Source organism: Hyperolius riggenbachi, chromosome 12 (genome assembly GCF_040937935.1).
Source record: "Hyperolius riggenbachi isolate aHypRig1 chromosome 12, aHypRig1.pri, whole genome shotgun sequence".
NCBI classification, from domain to species: domain Eukaryota; kingdom Metazoa; phylum Chordata; class Amphibia; order Anura; family Hyperoliidae; genus Hyperolius; species Hyperolius riggenbachi.
This window is the reverse complement of record NC_090657.1, coordinates 99,472,593-99,495,154: the sequence shown is the minus strand read 5'-3', so window position 1 is coordinate 99,495,154 and position 22,562 is coordinate 99,472,593. Positions and strand designations below refer to the sequence as shown.

Below are 22,562 nucleotides of genomic sequence, written 5' to 3'. Positions count from 1 at the left end.
CCACCCTTCCTGTAGTATAAGAGCCATACTCTACACAGTCTTTTCTATGGAGCTGAACTCCACATCAGAAAAAAATCTTTGCAAGATGCTGCACACAAAGATGCTGTACAGACACAAAAGATCAGTATCTGCAAAAGATCTGTCCCTGCCAAAAATCCATTCCTGCAAATTGCAATGATAGTCTATGAGATCTGCAGATCATCATACACACATGATTTAACTAACATTCATCTGCAGATCTGAAAATCCATCATGGTGGATCTGATCTGCAGATGAATGTCAGCTAAATCATGTGTGTATGATGATCTGCAGATCTCATAGACTATCATTGCAATTTGCAGGAATGGATTTTTGGCAGGAACAGATCTTTGGCAGATACTGATCTTTTGTGTCTGTACAGCATCTGTGTGTGCAGCATCTTGCAAAGATTTCTGTCTGATGGGGAGTTCAGCTCCATAGAAAAGACTGTGTAGAGTATGGCTCTCATACTACATGAAGGGTGGTAAGATTGGTCTGTGATCTTTCATTTTCCAAAGACTATGGTCTGATGTCTGTATGTGGCCTTAGACACCATTAAAATTGGCTAAAAGTGCAGTCCAGCCTTATTTTTCTTAGCAAAGTCTAATGCACAGCAGCTCTGGCTGTTCCAAAGCAAACCTATATGGTAGGTCTGCACAAGAATGGCTATTTAGGCCTCTCTCAAAGGGGAGGCTGAACCGTACGCTTGTCGTTCAGGCTTCTGCTGCAATTTAAATGCAGCCGTGTGCGTCAAGTGCCAACACGTTGCAGCAATAACTGGCAGCAGAGGACTGCGACATGTCACGTCTGAGCATAGCTGCAGCCCCGCTCAGATGTGAATATGGGAGGGGGATTAGGCAAGTGCAGGAGAGCAGCTATCAGTGTGAAAGAGGCCTTACACTGCATGGACACCTAGCATAATACATTTACTAAATTGATAAAAAGTTACAGTAAACAGAGAAAACTCAGTCTATGGTCATTTTTCTTTAATTTAAAAAAAAGAAAGTTACAATGCTGATTACAGGGGAACAGGTTCAGGAACAGTTAATCCATACGTGCCTTCAGCGTCCGTGTAGTAACTTTATCCTTTTCTCTGCAAAGATACAAATGTAGGTTGTCACTAAGCTGCATATAAATCACACATCCTCTGTGCATTCGCCTTAAAATCAATGAGCTACAGTGGCAAAAAATGTGTGCGGTTTAACATATGAACACAGTGTGCAACAATTCTGTGCATTTTCTGCACGGTCCAGTGTGAATCTAGCCTAAAAAATCTGGATCAGAAGAAACTGCTCCATATTCATCACATACAACTAATATTTTCACCGTTTCATCTTAGGGTATTGCAGAAATGTCAATTAGTTTCCCCTACTGGATTAGAAAGCTAGCTAGCCAAGGCACTTCCGGTGATCCATGAGCATCTTTTTAGTGATATAATAAGTGGCCCAGCTATCTCGGCCAGGGTTAACTAAAAATCCTCTGCTTTTAAGTGGTGAACATTTTCCAAACAGAACTAGGATCATAGGATTGTGAGGGGAAAAAAAAAAAAAAAAAAGGTTTGAATAGGTGGCTGTGACAGCAGTTACTCACAAAACAAAATAAAACATATTTTGGTAAAATGATAGATTCCTAATCCTACCCACCCACTGCACAAATAGATTCCAGTAGGGAAAGTGTTGAAAATTGAACTGTGCAGTGTTGCGGTTGGATCGACTAAATGCAATGCTATAGCCTGTCAATTTACTGCCACTCCTGCCTCGCTCCTGACTGACCTAGATTTTTAGCCAATATTGACCAAAATCCTTGCAAATGGCTCTCCGAACAGGACAGCTAGATGTAGGAGATAAATATTTGTTAATTACACACGTTTCTTAATTCAGTTTTCTGCAGAAATAACGCAGGTTTATTGAAAAATTTACCCAAAAGTAATGGTAATATTTTGAATGAAAAAAAAAAAAAAGGAGGGAATTTGGAATTCACTAAGAAATACCAAACATTCAGTAGGCTTTGGTGAATTGAAGCCAATATACAGTAGCACCATTCTAGTAGAAACATTAATCCTTATTATAATCATTAATTGTAAACATTAATTGAGGCTGGGTGCACACTAGGCAGAATCGCTAGCGTTGCGGAAAACATGCATTTTGCACATAATGAAAGTCTATGGTCTGCATAAAAAAAAAAAAAAAAACCAAACAAACACATCGCGTTTTACAATGTGCGATTTTGAAAATACACAGCTTGCTGCATATTTCTCTAAAACACACCTAATGTTTTTCAATGAAGATGTACAGCCTGTGCTTTCAAATGAGCTTATCTGCCATGGCAGTCATGTGACACAGGGGAGAGCTCAAATTACAACTTGTGATTAGACACAAATGAGGGGGAATGAAAAAGGTTAAACTCTAAATCACAGGTGTCGAACTCCAGGCCTGGAGGGCCATCCATGCCAGTGTTTAGGATGGACTAAGAAAGAGGAATGTGTTCTACCTGATGGACCACACCTCTCCTGATTCAGACCCATCAATTCATTTGAGATGTACCAAAAATGTGTGAGGACCTCGGCCCTCGAAGGATCGGTTTGACATCCCTGCTCTAAATCATCCATGCCAAACTATGGCCCACGGGGCCAAATCTGGCCCGCAGAGCCATCAAATCTGACCCTCAGGTGGTTTCCCCACTTTGCATTATGTTTGGCCCACTCTAGACAGTCAGATAAGCGACGCCATAAATCACCAGGAAAGCCATATGGGGGAGGGAGTTGGAAACCACTAGACACCAGGGAACAGTATAGGGGAAGGAGGGTGACACTAGGGTTATTGTGCAGGGGAAGGAGGGGGCACTAGACACAGGGAACTGTATAGGGGAGGGAGGACTAGTAACCACCAGGGAACTGTACAGGATGGAAGGGTCACTAGATACCAGGGAACAAGGGTGTTAGACACCAGGAAACTATAGGGGATGGAAGGGAATATTAAACATCGGAACTTTATAAGCGTCCCTGGTGCCTAATAGCCACCAGTCATTGAGATTGGCCCATGACTTGGTCCTATGTGTTCAATGTCAGCTCAATTTGTATTTGTGTTTGACACCCCTACCCTATATGCATACAGGGAGCAATTCATGGTTTTCCTTCTGTCCTGTGCAAGAGTTCAGGTCCACTTTAAAGGGAACCTAAACTGAGAAGGATATGGAGGTTTCCTTTTAAACAATACCATTTGCTTGGCAGTCCTGATCTATTTGCCTGCAGTAGTGGTAATCACACACCTGAAACAAGCATGTAGCTAATCCAGTCTGACTTCAGTCAGAGCACCTGATCTGCATGCTTGTTGAGGGGTTGTGGCTAAGCGTATTAGAGACAAAGGATCAGCAGGAGAGTCAGGAAACTGGTATTATTTTAAAAGGAAAAATCCATATCCTTCTCCGTTTATGTTCCCTTTAAGTGGTAGTATAAATTGAACTAGTGCAAAACATGAAAAAGTGAACCACCAACAACTGGCAAAAAACTAATTGTCTGTGCAAAATTCATGAACCTCAAAAATATGCAGCAGCAAGTTGATTATATTTTATAAACCATTTAGACCAGGCCTGGGCAAACTTTGCGGGCCCTGGCCGCATTCCGTTGCCGCAGGCAGCCAGCGCATAGTGCACTGGCGTGTCATACGACGGCCTGTTACTATGGAGACGCGACACAAGAAGCGCTATGTAGGAGAGTTATCACCCGCTAATCGCCCGCAATGCCGCAGGGAGGGAGGGGGGAGAAAGAGGGATCGGCCACCTATCGGCAGGCCAGATGCGGGCCATAGTTTGCCCAGCGCTGATTTAGACTAAGTGCTTGATATGGCTAATAAAACAGCAGGGATAGGGTCAGAATGCAATACAGGAAACTTATCTCAGATTCAAAAGCATATATTTTTTTTTCTAAATCTCCAAAATATGAAATTATACTTAATTTATCTATGGACTGTTCTGGGGCAGACAGAGCTTTCTCTTTACACCAAAGTTCACTTTGCTGTCATAAGTAATAAGGTTATTGATAGGTCAAACCAAAATGAAAAAAGTGGCACAGGAGCCCTTATCGAAAAAGGGTGAAACCGTAAACGCACATTATAAAAGTCGTGATTTGTGGCAAAGAAGGGTCATTTGGGCGCACATCAATTGACCTTATCTGATGCAAATCACGGCTTTTATAATGGGGGCATTTAGCGGCAAGAAAGTAAGTTTCAGCACCCAGAGGCGCCTGATACTTTCGCGGGCGCGGAGGCATGCAGATATGAAATGTGGTATTTTGCAGATCCACAAATTTGCATATCTGCATGAGCGCCGACATTTACCTTCTTTGCCACTAATCACAGCTTTGCGACAGGCTAGGTTGGAGGGGGTTAAGTGTTAAGGTGCGTACACACATGCGACTATAGTCGTTTGTAACGATCGTTCCCCGATCTTTACCAACGACGATCGTTACAAAAAACGAACCACCGACTATTAAGTCTAACGACGAACGAGCCAAATCGCTACAAAAGAAAGTTCTGTCTCGGCGGATTTGAACCAACGACGATCGTTTGCAAAAGTAGTACATCGTTGGAAACGATCGTTTGTACCAGGCTGGACATGCGCATTTCACTTTTTCTCCAGGGAACTTTACAATTTTATGCGCAGGCGCATTGAGTGCTTTTACGTGGTGTAACGTTAGTTCTAAAAAGTGTGTAACTATCACATCGTTAGAACGAACTTTACTCCGGTCGTTCTTTCGTCAATTAAAAGATCGTTCGTCGTTAACAACGAACGATCGTAGTCGCATGTGTGTACGTAGCATTAGGCATAGGTAGAGTGAGGTCTTAAGAGTTAGGCATCAGTAGAGGGACACAGTAAACTATCAGAAAAGATTACCAATATTTTACTGTTGGAATTCAGTAGTAGAATATCAGTAATTTTACCGATTTTCTACTAGCGGCAATCTCATACACCCTTTTTTCCAGGTGCATTTTATTTTACATGTATGCAAATATTCTCTGGTCCAGAAGGTATTTACACACCTTGAAGGTATTTACACACCTTGAAGGGGTTAAAGTCCACAGTCCAGATTTTTTTTAGATAATATCCCCACAGTAAATCAGTATCAGAAGTGTTATAGACTTCACCTATAGCACCACCTCTTGGTTAAATGTGGCACTGCAATTTCAGCCCATTTGGTTTAGTTTTGTTGCATTATACAAAATATAGCATTTTTAGTGGTGACAAGCATTAGATCATCTTAAAGGACAACTGAAGCAAGAGTGAAATAGAGGCTGCCATATTTATTTCCTTTTAAGCAATACCAGTTGCCTGGCTGTCCTGCTGATCCTCTGCTTCTAATGCTTTTAGCCATAGACCCTGAACAAGCATGTAGCAGATCAGGCGTTTGACATTATTGTCAGATCTGACAAGATTAGCTGCATGCTTGTCTCTGGTGCAACTCAGACACTACTGCAGCCAAATAGACCAGCAGGACTGCCAGGTAACTTGTATTTAAAAGGAAATAAATATGTCAGCCTCCACATTTTTCTCACTACAATTGTCCTTTATTTGCTGGCTGTGTTTCTTATAGGAATATTTCCATTCAATCCCCATCTTGTAGCATTGCCTACAGCAGAAAAGGAATATGCATATATCTATGTAAACAAATCGGATGGCTTTTGTGCAGAGGCGGTTGTTGGCCTCAGCTGAGTTTAAGCTGGCATGTGTAAAAACATATTTATGCACCTTGACAGGCCCCTAATCTCTCGTTCTCATTTTACTCCAATGTGTTGCAATACAACTCATGTGATCAGCAGTATTCCCCATTTGTATGTGACTTCTTTAGTGCAAATAATGCCATCTAGCAGAAGGCATTGTGGGTGCAGCTAGCAGCACATTCCAGACTTCAGATACTCACATGACATGGACAATTACTCCCATTCCTGAGACGGCATCTCTGTCCACTGCATTCAGCATGGCTTGTGAGATGGTTTCAAAAAGATCATCTGCTTCCTTTTAGGAAGTAAGGAAAATTAGGTTAAGTACTGTTCTTAACAGTCACATTTTCAAGACAGTATTCCACAGCTTCCTCTAAAGGCCCATACACACGTCGGATTTTTCTGAACGACGGGTCGTTTGAACGTCCCGTCGTTCAGTCGTTCGCACGCGGAATCAGACGTGTGTACGGACTATCGATCGCGTGATAAGACTGGTTTCCAGCGATCCGCCCGGCGGATCGCTGGAAACCAGTCTTATCACCCGAACAATAGTCTGTACACACGTCGGATTTGACGTGCGAACGACTGAACGTTCAAACGACCCGTCGTTCAGAAAAATCCGACGTGTGTATGGGCCTTTAGGCTCAGCTCACACTAGGTCTGAAGGCCGAAGACTGCAGAACAAAGGACACACAAAAGGAGGGCCTACATTTTCCTATGTGCCTATTCATACCTGCGTGGTTTGTGCGCTGTGAAAAAGTCAATTTTTTCCCCCTAAGGCTGGTTTCACACCAGGACGTTGCGTTTTAGGAGACGTTATGGTCCATAACATGCCCCTAACGCAACGCCTGGTGCTCCCTGCTTTGGACGTCAGAGTGAGCCGCGTTGTGCAGCTCACTCTTTTGGACGTCAGAGTGAGCCGCGTTGTGCAGCTCACTCTGGCGTCCGTGATGCGTACTCTTGTGCGCATGCGGCATCACGTGGTCACGCCGGCCAATCGCTGCACAGAGCGGCCGCTCCAGGAAGTATACACTGCACGTCACTGAGTGCAGTGAATATTAATTAGCCATGTGCCTGGCCGCTCTCCGCTCCTCCCCAATGTTACTGAGCATGTGCAAGCAGTCTAACGCGGCTCTGCCGCTTAGAAAGTACTGCATGCAGTACGTTGTCTGGTGGCGCAGCGTTATGTAACGCAACGTGGGCACTGTGAACAGCCCATTGATTTTTCATTGCTGTGCGGTGGGGTGCGTTACAGGCTGCTCTAATGTGCGCCTGTAACGTCCCACTGTGAAACCAGCCTAAAGGTGGAGGGCATTACCATTTATTTTTTTACTAGATTGCACTCATCTGCACCAGATATTCCCAATGACCTTCATAACGGAACAGTAAAGGTGCGTACACACGCACTACAGCCTGCTGAAAACCCGCCCAGCGGGAGGTGCCGACATACCTGTCGTTGGCTGCTGTAGTGCGTGTGTACGCACCTCAAGTCTGTGTTATACAGAAACACCGCTATTTCAACATGTGAGCCAAGCCTAATTGTTATTTACTGATAAGTACAAACTACGTTCTGCTGGACAGAGATAAGCAATTTCATGATGATCCAATCAAACCAAGGTTGTCCAATCGCTCAAACTGCTTGCAAAGTGTTCAAAACCATGGAGTCAACAAGCCCGAACCTGTACCCAAATGACCAGGTTCTCAAGATAGATTTTGGCAATTATATCCCAATTTATTGTATCATAACCAGAGTAAAAAACCTCACATAACGTTTTGCCATGCAGGCCATTGACAAGTGCTGACTCACCCAACTGTCATCAGTATATCACAAAAATTAACAAATCACCCCCCCCCCCATTTTTTGGGGGTGCGGGGGGCAATAATACAGGTTTTCTTTCTTTCACAATTAGCTCTGAAACCCATCCCCCATCTAGTAATTGCCTAATCCTGAAAAACTTAATCATGTGATTAGTTTCACAACTCACTAAGGCCTCTTTTCTACGGGCAGTTGCTAGGCAGTGAAATGCCACATAAACTCACAACTGCTTGCCACTGCCCGATAACTGCTCACTGCTGCCTGGCAACTGCTTGCTGAGCACACAGTTCAACTGTCCGTGGAAAAGAGGCCTAAAAAAACAAAAAAAACAAAACAAAAAAAAAACACACCAACCAACAACTTAACCATCACTGAAATGCACTTCACCAGGATAGGGTTCCCCCAGCCCTTTCCCTCCCTGACCTCCTTGTGCAATTATGACACAGGACTTTCCTTAGGTTCTCCACCCTGGCGGCCAGACAATTCCAGCCAGCAGACTGCCTGTACTCACCATGTCCGGCTCCCACAGAGCTTCACACATGCCGTACATCTGCTCTGAACACGTCCCACTCACTACAAAGTTATCAGTCTCCATTGGACATCCAATAAGATCCAGAGAGCAAATGAATGGTTCAAAAGTCTTGGGGTCCAGGCCAGCAATAACAGGTTCAGAATAGTAAGGGCCAAACCTAGCAGAAACAACAAAAAAAAAAAAAACAAACAAAACAAAACAAAAAAAACACTTTACATTAGTAAGATACACAATCTCCCTATAAACCATACAGTATAAGCATTTCCCAAAGTTGCTCTTAACCTGCTGAGCGGTCTGGACGAGCTCAGCTCGTCCAACACCGCCAGAGGCTGCCGCTCAGGCCCTGCTGGGCCGATTTTCGTGAAATAAAAAGCAGCACACGCAGCCGGCACTTTGCCAGCCGCGTGTGCTGCCTGATCGCCGCCGCTCTGCGGCGATTCGCCGCGAGCAGCGGCGAAAGAGGGTCCCCCCAGCCGCCTGAGCCCAGCGTAGCCGGAACAAAAAGTTCCGGCCAGCGCTAAGGGCTGGATCGGAGGCGGCTGACGTCACTCCGCTCGTCGCTATGGCGACGATGTAAGCAAAACAAGGAAGGCCGCTCATTGCGGCCTTCCTTGTTTATTCTGGGCGCCGGAGGCGATCGGAAGAACGCCTCCGGAGCGCCCTCTAGTGGGCTTTCATGCAGCCAACTTTCAGTTGGCTGCATGAAATAGTTTTTTTTTTATTTAAAAAAAACCCTCCCGCAGCCACCCTGGCGATTTAATCAGAACGCCAGGGTGGTTAAAGAGACACTGAAGCGAAAAAATAAATAGGATATAGTGAATTGGTTGTGTACTATGAATAATTACTAGAAGATTAGCAGCAAAGAAAATATTCTCATACTTTTATTTTCAGGTAGTGTTTTCAGGTAGTGTTTTTTCTAACATTGCATCATTCTATAATATGTGTAGATTACACAACACTCAGCATTCAAAATGATTCTTTCAGAGCAGTCTGTGAAGTAATGACCTCTCCTCTAGCAGAGGAAAAATAAATAGTCCAGGAACAGTTGAGATAATAAAAGCCAGATAACATCCCTCTCCATGACTAACTTAGTCGGAGAGCTTAATGGCTTGTTTGCATAGAGATAACAACTGGAGTTTCTCAACTCTTCCTGTACTGGAAACAATTACACTGATGTATCTGATCTTAATGTTTTATTTCTTAAGGTAGCCATACACTGGTCGATTTGCCATCAGATTCGACCAACAGATAGATCCCTCTCTGATCGAATCTGATCAGAGAGGGATCGTATGGCTACCTTTACTGCAAACAGATTGTGAACCGATTTCAGCCTGAAACCGTTCACAATCTGTTGTGGTGGTGCTGCTGCCGCCGCTCCCCCCAACCCCCCCCCCCCCCCCCCCCGCATACATTACCTGCTCCGCCGGCGCGAGTCCTCCCGGTCACCGCTGCTCTGTCTGCGCTCTGGTCTCCAGGTCCGGCATGCTTTGCTTCTTCCTGCTCGGCAGGAAGTTTAAACAGTAGAGCGCCCTCTACTGTTTAAACTTCCTGCCGGGCAGGAGGAACTGAAGCATGCCAGAGACCTGCGCGGACACGGTCGATCGACGGTAATTTTCCGCACGGAGCGATCAACGGGATCGGACGAAATAGATCGAAATTCGGCGTGTAGCGCGAACGATTGGCAGCAGATTCGATCCCAGTGATCGAATCTGCTGTCGAAACGGCGGCAAATCGGGCCAGTGTATGGCCACCTTTAGCTGTGCTACACATACAAATCATAATATTTTTTTTCGCTTCAGTGTCTCTTTAAAAGGAGTCATCAGGGGAATTTTTTAAAATGAGGTTCACTCACCTGGGGATTTCTCCAGCCCCTTGCAGCCGACTGTCCCACGCCGACCGCTCTGCTACCCACCGCTGTCCCGGTCTCTGCACGGTGCAGAGGCCGACCACGAGGTCAGACTTACTGCGCCTGCCGCCGCTTTAAATCATCGCCATGTGGTCCGTGGCGCACTGCGCAGAACTACCGCGCCTGCGCAATGCGCTGCGGACCACGTGGCAATGATGGACAGCGGCGGCTCGCACAGGCGCAGTAAGGCCGACCCCGCGGTCGGCCTCTGCACCGTGCTGGGAGACCGGGACAGCGGTGGGGAGCGGAGCGGTTGGCGTGGGACAGTCGGCTGCAAGGGACTGGAGCAAGCCCCAGGTGCGTGGGAGCAGATTTACCCACAAAATGCATGCAGGATTGGCTGCAGATTAAAGGCTCATACACACATCAGACTATAGTCTTTGGAAAATGAAAGATCACAGACCAATTTTACCCCCTTCCATGTAGTATGAGAGCCATACCTACACAGTCTATTCTATGGAGCTGAACTCCCCATCAGATAGAAATCTTTGCAAGATGCTGCACACAAACATGCTGCACACAAACATGCTGCACACATTCAAAAGATCAGTATCTGCAAAATATCTGTTCCTGCCAAAGATCCGTTCCTGCAAATAGCATTCATAGTCTATGATATCTGCATATCCTCATACACACCTTGTTTAACAGACATTCATCTGCAGATCAGATCCACCAGGATGGATTTTCAGATCTGCAGATGAATGTCAGTTAAACAAGGTGTGTATGATGATCTGCAGATCTCATAGACTATGAATGCTATTTGCAGGAACGGATCTTTGTCAGGAACAGATCTTTTGCAGATACTGATCTTTTGTGTCTGTACAGCATCTGTGTGTGCAGCATCTTGCAAAGATTTTTTTCTGATGGGGAGTTCAGCTCCATAGAAAAAAGACTGAAGTTATGGCTCTCATACTACATGAAGGGTGGTAAGATTGGTCTGTGATCTTTCATTTTCCAAAGACTATAGTCTGATGTGTGTATGAGCCTTTACCCCACAAAATGCATGCAGGATTGGCTGCAGATTTACCCACAAAATGCATGCAGGATTGGCTGCAGATTTACCCACAAAATGCTGTCAGATCGGCTGCTGTAATGTAATATTTACAGCCCCCCTCCGCTCGCCTCGTTCCCCCCCGGTGCTGCTGCCACCTCACCTCAGATCGGCGGCAAGCAGGAGATAACAACCAGCTAGACCAGCACGCGGCAGCCTCGCGGTGAATTTAAATGCAGTAGGTGACATAATCGGTCACGTCCAGCATTTAAAGCCCCCCCATGTGGCCGCCATGCGCCGGTGTGGCTGGTTCCTATCTCTTGCCCGCCGCCGATCTGTGGTGAGGGGGGGGGGGGGGGGGGGGAACTGTAAATTTACATTATAGCAGCCGAGGCATGGGGGAAAAGGTTTTTTTTTTTTTTTTTTTAAAGTTCCCTCAGCTCTGGGGACTCGGGGGCTAACACTGCCACAGCAGGGCCGCCAGTTGGACAGCACTGGTCTAAGGAAATAAACATTGCAGCATCCCCATTCCTCTCACTTCAGTTGTCCCATTAAACCTTCCTGGGAGTAAGCCCGAGCTGAGCTCGGGCTATGCCGAGCAGGAGGATTTCTCAGGCCCTGCTGGGCCGATCTGCATAATTTTTTTTTTTGTACACGCAGCTAGCACTTTCCGCCGCCCCCTGGCGATTTTAATTGACTGCCAGGAGGGTTAACAATCTATGCTTTTCAGATACCCAAGCCACACTTCTGATGACTGAAAGGGTAACCCTGAAAACATGCACCGCTGGTGCTCATGTGCAGACTGGGAAGTCACTTGCAAGAAATATTTCCCTAGGCAAAATAAAATGGACTTCAGCATGATCATCCTTCATAATCCATTGCAGTCTAGAGTCATTTTTTTTTCCCGGTTAACGTACTGCCCAAGTAAGCAGAGTCTAGAAGAGCATTAAATGCAAAAAACACCCGCAACCACTAATCGTAGCAGTTCTGAAACGGGAGGAGGGTATGCAGATGGTAGTACATATTCACAAAACTGGCAGCCTCCTGCATGTGAAGATACAGACCCCTGACTTAGGTCACAGGTACAAAAACTAGGTAAAAGGTAATAATTGTGGGTGTAGTAGGACCCCCAAAAATTTAATATTTATAGTATAAGCATAAGTACTTGTCTTCTATCCATCAACACGTAGTGCAAGAAATACATTAGTAAAGGTCTTATTTATAACTGTATGCAAAGGTGAAACTCGAAAATCATGCAAAAGTTCATTTATGTCAGTAATTCTGAACCAGACTCAAAGACCATTTAAAGGTTCACACTACAGTCACAGTGGGACGTTGCAGAGCTGCGTTAACTCTTATAACGCAGCTTACCGCACTGCAATGCTAATCCTATGGAGCACTCAAAGTGCAACGTAAGCGACGCATTGTGTAGCGTTATGGTGACGCACTGCTTGCAGTACGTTACCTCTAAACACACACATTACCAGGTACAGGAAAGCGACGGTAACGCAGAACAAAACCCTTGTTCAGGCATGCTTTTATATGCATCTAATAGAGTATTACTGTGAATTAGTTTTTGCACTGGTTCAGAGATGATCATAGATTGACAGCTATCTGCTCATTCCCAGACAACCTGAAACTCTACCCCTTTGGTCACATGGCCATGTAGAGAGAGTTATTGCTGTCAGCTGACACCATGGCCCATATGCAATTACATTGATATTTGATATTTTAAAACTTGTCAATAAAATGCCCTTTGAAACCACCAGAAAGCAAGAAAATACTTTAAATAATTTTGATGGCACTTTTAACCTATTTGTTGTTACTTTTTCAATTGCAAAGAGTGGAAAAAATTAGTCTAAATAGAAGATGAAAAATTATCTCCTAGGAGAAACTCAGGTGAAAAAGTTAATTGCATATGGGCCCACATCTCCCTGCTGACTTGCTTTAAGCAGCCCATACACTCAGCCGATTTTCTGGCCGACCGATCGATCGCGATCGATCGATCGATCGATCGATCGCAAATCGGTTGGCCAATCGACCGATCGACGGCCGATTTCGATCGATTTCGATGGATTTCCATCGAACTAGCAGGGTGGAAAATTTAGGTCGATCTGATGAGATTGCTTATCAGTTTGCATTGGCCTTAATGGAAATCTGATGGCAAAAAAATGCCATCAGATCGAATTTCAACAGATTTCAAACTGAAATCTATTGGAATTCTATCCTGGTAAAAAATGTTCTAAAAACGCATCAGATAGATCATCAGATGCATTTCTTATCTGTCTGCTGCCAATCTGACGAGTGTATGGGCACCTTTAGACAGATAAGAAGGAGGAAGTGAGCAGGCAGCTGGAGATTGCTGAGAAGATGGGATGAGAATTCCTGTAGTAGGGATATACCTATTTTAATTTGAAAAAAAAAAAAAAAGGCATATTTTAAGCTTTAGGCGCAATTCATATAAAACAAGTTAAGTTACTGGTGCAACTCCTACCTCCTTTCATATAGTAAATTAGACACCATGCTTTTAAAGGTTTTAGGCTTGATCTGACGTCCTTCTTTCAGCTCATAGAGATTCAGTCTGAACTTCAGGCGCTGGGCCCTATGAAACAAAATACATACAGCATGAACCAATAACTGCTGGAATGTCTACCTATACAGGCAGTGTCCTACTTACAGACAGCTTCTGTTCCGGGAGATGCAAGTTGAATTTATTTGTAATTTGTTAAAAGTCCTGTGTTAAACATGGTGAAGCATGGAAAAATTATGTACTTATGAAACAACTCTGGATTTGGACATATGGTATAAACTGTTTTTTGGTTGATTTGAATGTGCTTTTAAAGTGTTTTGAAGTTCTTAGAACATTTAACAAAAATGTGTAATAAAAATAAATAATTTATTACATATTTTGCAGATAATGTTATTTGTATCTTTAAAACGTGGTCACTCCAGACGTTTATAAGTAGGGGACTGTCTGTATAGTAAATGTGATTTGCATTACAAGGATTCCAGTGACTCCACCCTGCAAGCACACAGGCTACACAATGCACTCCACAGCATGACAACCACCCATTAACAAAGGATAGTTCCACTTATGGACCTCCCACAGTAGTCCATCACTCCCAAAAATTGTGGTCCCCGTGGCTGTCAGCATTTCAAATGTTCAGGGTATCAGAGGTCATAAAGGCATTTCAACCCTTTTGTTGAGGTGAATAAACAGGGCCTTCAACCATACAATCAGTCAATACTACTCCCAATCTGGAGTTCCTTACTTATATTTGGATAATGTACCCTAATCACTTAAAGCGGACCCAAACCAAACATTTTTTTTAATTAAAAATATTTAGTTGCACCACTCTGACACATACAAAGATAAATAAACACTCCTTCAAACCTATGATCATTTCAGTGCATGCTTTTCACCCTTCTCTTTTCATAGCTAGGGTTATACTGGGGGCAGCCATTAGCAATTCCTCCATTGCTGGACACCATCTACTCCACCAGTTTGCCGGAAAAATCCCGGCAATTTGAAAGGAAGGGAGGGGTTCCTCCAATAAATGTAAAATATTTTATATTTGTCATCATGCAGCTGAAAAAGGCTGCTATCTATTATTATAATTTAGAAAATAGATTTTATTTCTGAAATCTTGTATTTTTAATTTGGGTCCACTTTAAAGTGAATCCGAGATGAATAACTATAGCAAGTAACTTGTCTATAAATATCTTATCTAAACTTTAGATAATTTACACAGCAACTCTAGCTGCAGACAGCTTCAAAAGTTTAGGATTATTTATTCCTGTGATACAATGACAGCAGCCATGTTTTGTTTGTCACATTACACACAAGCAAGCTGATAGCTTCTCCAGCCCTCAGCCTGTGACAAATTCAGTCTCCTCTCCTCTGCCATCTCTGGCTAGTAACCTCCTCTTCCTGCCCAGACTGAGCTCCCATAAGCCCTTGCTACATAGGACTGAGTGCCAAGGCGCTCTGAAAAAGCTGTGGGCGAGGCATGTTTGGTTTATAGGGAATTAGAGTATTAAAAAAAAAAAGTATTTGGCTTGAGGAATGCCCGATAAACTATATGTAAGGAACACAATTATGCAATGAGTAAAAGTTTCTCTGACCCACTTTAAAACATGCTTAGCTTATCCCTACCAAGGTGCCTGGGAAAGGGATATGAGGACAACATTAGACACAGACCAAGGGTCCCAGTGCCTAGAAACCCTCTCCAAAGGGAGTATGCAATCCTCCAATATGGAGGTATCTGTTAGATTGCTACACTAGGTGTATTTTGTCCCTCACAGGCTAAACAATATCGATAGCACCAGAAGTATACAATGCTTTCGGGGATGCCAGGTACCATGTTCTATATACGGTACTCATGCCTAAAAGGCACACGTTTATGGAAGAGGATCCATGCCCTCATCAACTTAATCTTACATCATATTCAGTTTGAGCCACGGATCCTGGGCTTGAAATAAGACTTTAACCTACCCAACACAAATTGATTCAAATTTATGGTAACAGTGGGTAAGACTCATTTCACTGCGAGAAGGTACTCCCCATATCTGTCCTACTCTAAAGGTAATGGATAAGATCAACCACACCCTGACATATGAAAGCATCATTATTAATTATAGAAGCTTGCATTTCAAAAGGGTGTGGGATCCATGGATATCCCATTCCCTTCTAAGGGTGCTCAGTCCCAAGTTGAGATATAATAAATGTACAGGTAGTCCCCGGTTAACGAACGAGATGGGACTGTAGGTTTGTTCTTAACCTGAATCTGTTCTTAAGTCGGAACACTGTGCTATCTTTGTCCCCTGTACCTCCTCTGTGCCCCCCTGTGCCTTCAGTGTCCCCCTCTGTGCCTGCTTATACAAGTTTAAAAGGCATTTTTCCTTTGAATTTTTTAAAATCGATTTTCTCAATTTGAATTATTTTTTTCACTTGTTCCCATGGAAACAGAATCCATTCCATTCGGTGGGTCGTTTGTAAGTCAGGGACTACCTGTACTGGTACTTAAACCAGCTTAGAAGAAAAATGTGGTAATGCCTAGAATAGAAGTTGGGTGCCATGACGCTTAAATTACTTATGACAATTGACACATTGTTTAATTGTGCCACCTCATTAGGACTCATACCCTGTTGAGTGTTAATTAACTTTGGTGTTATATTCATTGCATATGACTTGTTTGGTACAAAGAAAATATATAGTTCTTATTTAAATATTTATTTTGAGGACGGTGTACAGCACTTACACTGTCTGCACATCTGTTGCCAAGCCAGCCAGGCCAATGTACAAGCGATCCCCCATGGGAAAGATCTTCTGGAAGTCTGTGGTCACCATTTGAGCCTGGATACCAAAGCGTCTATCAGCAGCTATGGCCACGCAGTTTTTCCCTCTCATGGCCATGACGGCCCCACCGTTATACGACATAATAGACTGAAAGGAGGAGGGGGAAATGGTTAGACCTGTAATAAACAATACTGTGAAGTGAGGCAAAGATATTGAAGGCTTACAAGGATTATAGGCCCCATGCTGCATACAAGACCATCGGTTCTAAGCAAATGTTTTCCTGCACATCCATAAAGCCCCACAACCCTCTTGCTCAGAGTGAATCATCATTAGAAACAGACACGTGTAAAAGGTGCCCATTAACAGTACATTTTTTTCACCAAATGCGATCATTCGATGTGATTTTTACGACTGAATTGTATAGAAAATTTGTCATTTATAAAGGCAATCAATAAAGGAATGATTCTTCGGTCGATTTCTGAATAGGATAAAATCAATCCGAAAGTTGGATTTTATGAACGCTTTTGAAGAAAGACTCATTCAGTAAATGTGAAAAATCAATAATTACCTTCCAAATTAGTTACGATCGTTCAAATCGCATCAAAAGATCCCATTTAGTGAAAAATTGTACCATTAAAGGTACCTTAAAACCTCTTTAATATCATCCATAATGGTAATGGGGCTGGTGAAAATATGTCAATTGTAGAATCTGTTATCTGACACCTGCTGGGATTGGTAGATGCCTGATAAATGTAGTTTATAGTTGCTTGAGTCACTATTAAATGAGATAAACAAATACCTTACAATACCCATAACATATGTTCTGTATTTACTACAGTGGACCTGATCGAAATGTACCCTGTGTGTTTTTAGAGAGAAGAGACGGTCTAGTTCCCCCTCATCTGTAAGTAATCACAAGTGTAATTTGATCTCAGCTGTATCAGCATAGAAATTTGGCAGTCCTCAGCAGACACAGCTCATACGTAAGCACAGGACCTGTTGTCGGCTTCCATGAAAGCAGGAAGTAGCTACACTGCAGATTTATTGCAAGAGTTCTGCAAGCTGTAACAAAAATGTTTTTTTCTTTAAGGGCATATTCACAGTGGGACTTTGCGTTTTAATGCAACATTAAATTCGTAACACGTCTGCGCTTAGAAGAAGCAGCGAGTTACCCAACGTGACGTTAACGTTGCACTGTGAACATCCCATAGGATTAGTATTGCAGTGCGGTAAGCTGCGTTATAAGACTTTATAATGCAGCTCCGCAACGTGGCACTGTGAATGCGACCTAAAGGTTATTATGCGGTTGCTTATCCTTTAGAGCAAAAAGGAAGTTCTGAGTTTAGGTCTGCTTGAATGCTAAAATACAGTTAATAAAAACAATAATGTTAATTTCCATTAACCTTTTTGGGACCGTGTAATGTAAATCCTACGCGGCACTTGTGGCTGCCCTAGGCTGATGCGGCGTAGGATTTACGCCGTTTGCCGCTCCAGACGCGATTGGGCGCACCCTGAAGGGGAGATTAAGCTGTCGTATGACAACTGACATCTTCCCTCAGCGATTAGGAGCCATTGTGATTGGCTCCTGATCACTACGATCGCCGGCGGACCATAGTGATCACTATTACAGCAGCGATGTTGGGACGGGAAGAAGAGGATCCACTCACCTTCCTGACGTTCCCCCCAGCAATCGGCACTCCCCTCCACTCTGGCCGGCATCCCCGCTCGCTGACGAAAGTGTTGGGTACCGGCTTGATAACGTCATCAAATTGCAACTTAACGGCAGTGCGAGCAAAGTTGTCGGCCAGAGCTGCTCATCGCTGAAACCTGGCAGGTGAGTAAAGGCTGCTGCTAATACGGGAGACACCTGGCTACACAGGGGAAATCATGCCCACTTATCAATACTTGGGATCCGGCTAGCTGACCCCCGCGCATGTAAAATTGCCTGGTCCCTAGGCAGCCAGTCCCCAAAGGGTTAACTTTAAAGAGACACTGAAGCCACGTAAAAAACAAACAAACAAAAAAAAAACCAACAACTTGATTTTACCTGTTATTTAGCTTAAAGGACTTACAAGGCCAACGGTGGAAAAAAGTGAATTACCTGTATCGTCGTTTCAGGCACAAAGGACACCGTCCGCGCCCATCCGCTGGGTCCCCCCGCTCATTATCCCCCCTGGCCGGCTCCCGACCCCACGGCCCGGGTCGGGCTCTCCTGCCTCACGAAAGATGGTCGCTTCCTCTGGCCACGGCTGCGCAGTCCGCCTGGCTGCGAGTGCGGCTGCGCAGCTCTAGGGCCAACCCCCCCGATCCACGCTGCGTGGATCGGGGGGGGGGGGGGGGGGGGGTTGGCCCTAGAGCTGCGCAGCCGCACTTGCGGACAGGCGGACTGCGCAGCCACGGCCAGAGGAAGCGGCCATCTTTCGTGAGGCAGGAAAGCCCGACCCGGGCCGTGGGGTCGGGAGCCGGCCAGGGGGGATAATGAGCGGGAGGACCCGGCGGATCGGCACGGAGGGCGCGGACGGCGTCCTCCGTGCCTGAAACGACGATACAGGTAATTCACTTTTTTTCCACCGTTGGCCTCGTAAGTCCTTTAAGGAATATGGCCAGTGCTAAAACGCCGCTTTTCCGCAGCAGAACAAAAGTTTAATAACCCCCAAATCCCCGGGGCAAAAATCCACGACTTTCAAAGTCATTCATTTTGCTGCCCGGGGTGGCAGAGCTTGCTCTGCCTCCATTAGCGTCAATAACCGCTGACCACCGCCTCTCCTCCGCCCCTCTCAGTGAAAGAAGACGGGTGGGGAGAGGCGGCGATCAGTGGGGATTGACGCGAGTAGAGGCAGAGCTACAGCGCTAAGCTCTGCCTCTACAAGGAAGCGCTCCCTGTTTTTTTCCCCAGGGATTTGGGAGTTATAAAACCCTTGTGCTGCAGGAATGCAGCGTTTTAGCACTGGCCATATTCCATAAGTTAAATAACAGGTAAAATCAAGTTTTTAAAGTGGCTTTAGTGTCTGTTTAAGGCTAGGTTCACACTAATGCAGGATACACAACGGTGAGTTCACAGCATTCCCTAAATAGACAGGCTGTGCCCCATCGCAGAGTTCGGTGAGATTTTCACACTCAGAAACATGAGGCTACCATTGGATAGATCAATGGGAATACTTCCTAGCAACAGGGAGAATTCCCAATATTCTTTTGCAATACAAACATAGCCCTATGGTTCTGCTGAGACTCAGACACTGGTGCTTGTCCCCAAGGCCAGCAGCAGTAAGTGTGCGTGGAGGGCCCAAATGGCGACCAAAGACACAGAAGACAGGTGAGCAGATCCAGAACAGGAGGAGGAAAAGACCTAGTGAGAGTGGACACTGTCCATTCCCATAGACTTCCACTGACTCCGAGATTATCCACAGCATATGCGGGCCCAGGAAAAAAGAAAATCATGTCATTCAGGAAAGAGCTCTCTGCTCCCGCTCCATTGGAAGTGGCAGGTATAAATGGATCCTATGCCTAACAGCTATAGTCATAACAGCGTTTCTGTATAGTGCTCATTCCCAGAACTGTCCTCCTAATCACTATAATTAAGACCTGGAAACTCTCTGCTGCATCTTTAAACCTCATTTTTCCACTTAACATCATCTCTGAGACCCAGGCCTTGTCAGTGTGATCCCAGTACAGAGTCTGTGATCAGCGAGAATTTCAATTCAGGGGGAACACTACTGCCAACCTAGATTACAACACAAGAATGCTGGAAAACTAGAAAACAGAAGGAGAAGAAAAATAATATGGAGAGGCAGCAGAAAGCTGTGACACACCTGGTTGTATTGTACACTATGGCAGAAGGGTTTCAAGAACATACATGTCAAATTTGGACCGCAACTGGTTTCACCACTTTACATTATATTTTGCCCACTTTAGACACCCATAGAATCTAGACTGGAGGAGAAGCACTAGATCACCATGGAAGACATATGTGGGAGAGAGGGGGAAAGCACAAAACACCAGGGAACTGTATATGGGAGGGAGGGTGCCACTAGACCCCAGGGAACTGCATGGGGGGGGGGTGTATAGGGGAGGGAGGGTGGACCACCAGGTAACTGTATAAGGAAAGGCCATTAGACACTAGGGAACTGTATACAGGAGGGATTGGGGCCATCAAGCACCAGGGAACTGTATGGGGCGAGCCATTAGCCACCAGGGAACTTTTTACTGCCACTAGACATTAAGGTTGACCCATGACTTGGTCCTAGTGTTCAATTTCAGCCCACTTTGTACTTGAGCTTGACACCCCTGTTGTAGCGGTCCCTGTCCATTCACAGTAGACTAATTTCCCTATGAGGTTTCCTGCTGGGTCATCTAAACCATATTAATGCATGCATGCACGTACGTACATACGTACGTATGTATGTACATACATAATAATAATCCAATAACATTTCTATAGTGCTTTTCTCCCATAGGACTCAAAGCGCTTAGGCTCTCTCAGATTCAGTAATTGGTAGTAGGATGAAGTATTCACACAACAAAAGTTATATTTCTGCAAATGCCAAACTGAACAGGTGGGTTTTCAGTCTGGATTTAAACACGTCCAGGGATGGAGCTGTCCTGATCTGTTAAGGTAAGGAGTTTCAAAACTTAGGGGCAGCATGACAGAAGGCTCTGGGACCAAAAGTTTCCAAATGGACTCTGGGTATGACTAGATTATTAGAACCTGAGGATCTGAGAATGCGGGGATTGCTACGCAGCTGCAACATATCTTTCATGTATTCAGGACCTAGATTATTCAGGGATTTAAATGTCAGTAGGCCGATCTTGAATAGGACCCTCCATTCTATAGGTAGCCATATACGTACATAGGTGCGTACGTGCGTGTCACTTGAAAGCAGCAACACACTACATGGGCTCTAGAAAATACACACTGAAGGTTTGTCAAAAATATGACCCATGTCTACTTTTGGCCCCACCCATTTAATTTGTCAAAACTTTACATCACAGAATGATATTGTTATATCCCATTGCGGGTGGCTGGAATTTATTACACAAATAGATTAAGCAAACAAACAAAAACACTAGCTGTAGCTTTTCTACCCGTTTACACTACATTACACACAAATAAACATTTATTTTATATTTCTTTTTTTAAAAAAGAGTCGTGTCTGGTCATGCATGATTTTCATCCATAGCTCTAGTTCTGCCATGACGTATCCAGCAATGTCGTGCGACTTATATCGCAGCCATATAGCATGCTGGCACAGCTGCCCCCACCCCTCCGAGCGCTCTCACCATCCTGGCTACTGTACGGCGACCTCTTCCTTCTCTTTTACCCAAAACCGAAAGCAGCCGGTTCCTGCACTAATGAGAGTCGGCAACGCCCACTACACGCTGATAGGTGCCGCTGCCATTCACGTCGGTCGCTGATTCGCTTAAAGCTCCGTCCGTCACGCGTGATTGGTCAATTGCACCAAAAGAGGCGATAAGAACAGAAACGAGCGCAGTCATAGAGCGCCGTTGTGCATGTCGGGAATATGATGGAGGCGGAAAAAGTCCCAGTGAATCATGGGAGATGGGGAAGTGAGGCAGAAAGCAGTGCATGATGGGGATACTGGAGGACTGTGGGTGTCATGGCAACAGAGAGATCCATCTCCGATCTGATATGGGAAATATTATCGATAAACAGTACAGATTGGAAATTTAATTAGAAAGATGGTACTGTACTAGTATTATGTCTACTGCAGAATAAATACTACAGGGAAATGATAGTTTTTTTTGGCTGGTGATGCCAGCTTACTTAACCACTTAAGGACTGCAGTCATAAAACCCCTTAAGGACCAGAGCCTTTTTTTCCATTCGGACCACTGCAGCTTTCACGGTTTATTGCTCAGTCATACAACCTACCACCTAAATGAATTCTACCTCCTTTTCTTGTCACTAATACAGCTTTCTTTCGGTGCTATTTGATTGCTGCTGCGAGTTTTAGTTTTTATTATATTCATCAAAAAAGACATGAATTTTGTCAAAAAAATGACTTTTTTAACTTTCTGTGCTGACATTTTTCAAATAAAGTAAAATTTCCTATACATTTGAGCGCGAAAGTTATTCTGCTACATGTCTTTGATAAAAAAAAACCCCATTCAGTGTATATTTATTGGATTGGGTAAAAGTTATAGCGTTTACAAACTATGGTGCCAAAAGTGAATTTTCCCATTTTCAAGCATCTCTGACTTTTCTGCGCACCTGTCAGGTTTCATGAGGGGCTAAAATTCCAGGATAGTACAAATCCCCCCCAAATGAC

The 22,562-nt window shown here is 44.4% G+C and overlaps 1 protein-coding gene across 1 annotated transcript; it reads right to left on the bottom strand.

The window, feature by feature from the left end:
- Positions 1-989: 989 nt before the first annotated feature.
- PSMB3 (proteasome 20S subunit beta 3) lies at positions 990-21,774 on the bottom strand. Its single transcript, XM_068263959.1, has 6 exons — positions 21,554-21,774; positions 16,239-16,423; positions 13,472-13,579; positions 8,060-8,237; positions 5,933-6,027; positions 990-1,111 (listed from the first exon to the last, which is right to left on the bottom strand). Exons 1-6 carry the CDS (start codon positions 21,554-21,556, stop codon positions 1,063-1,065), a joined length of 618 nt encoding a protein of 205 aa, XP_068120060.1. The 5' UTR covers positions 21,557-21,774; the 3' UTR covers positions 990-1,062.
- Between the last annotated feature and the right edge of the window lie 788 nt (positions 21,775-22,562).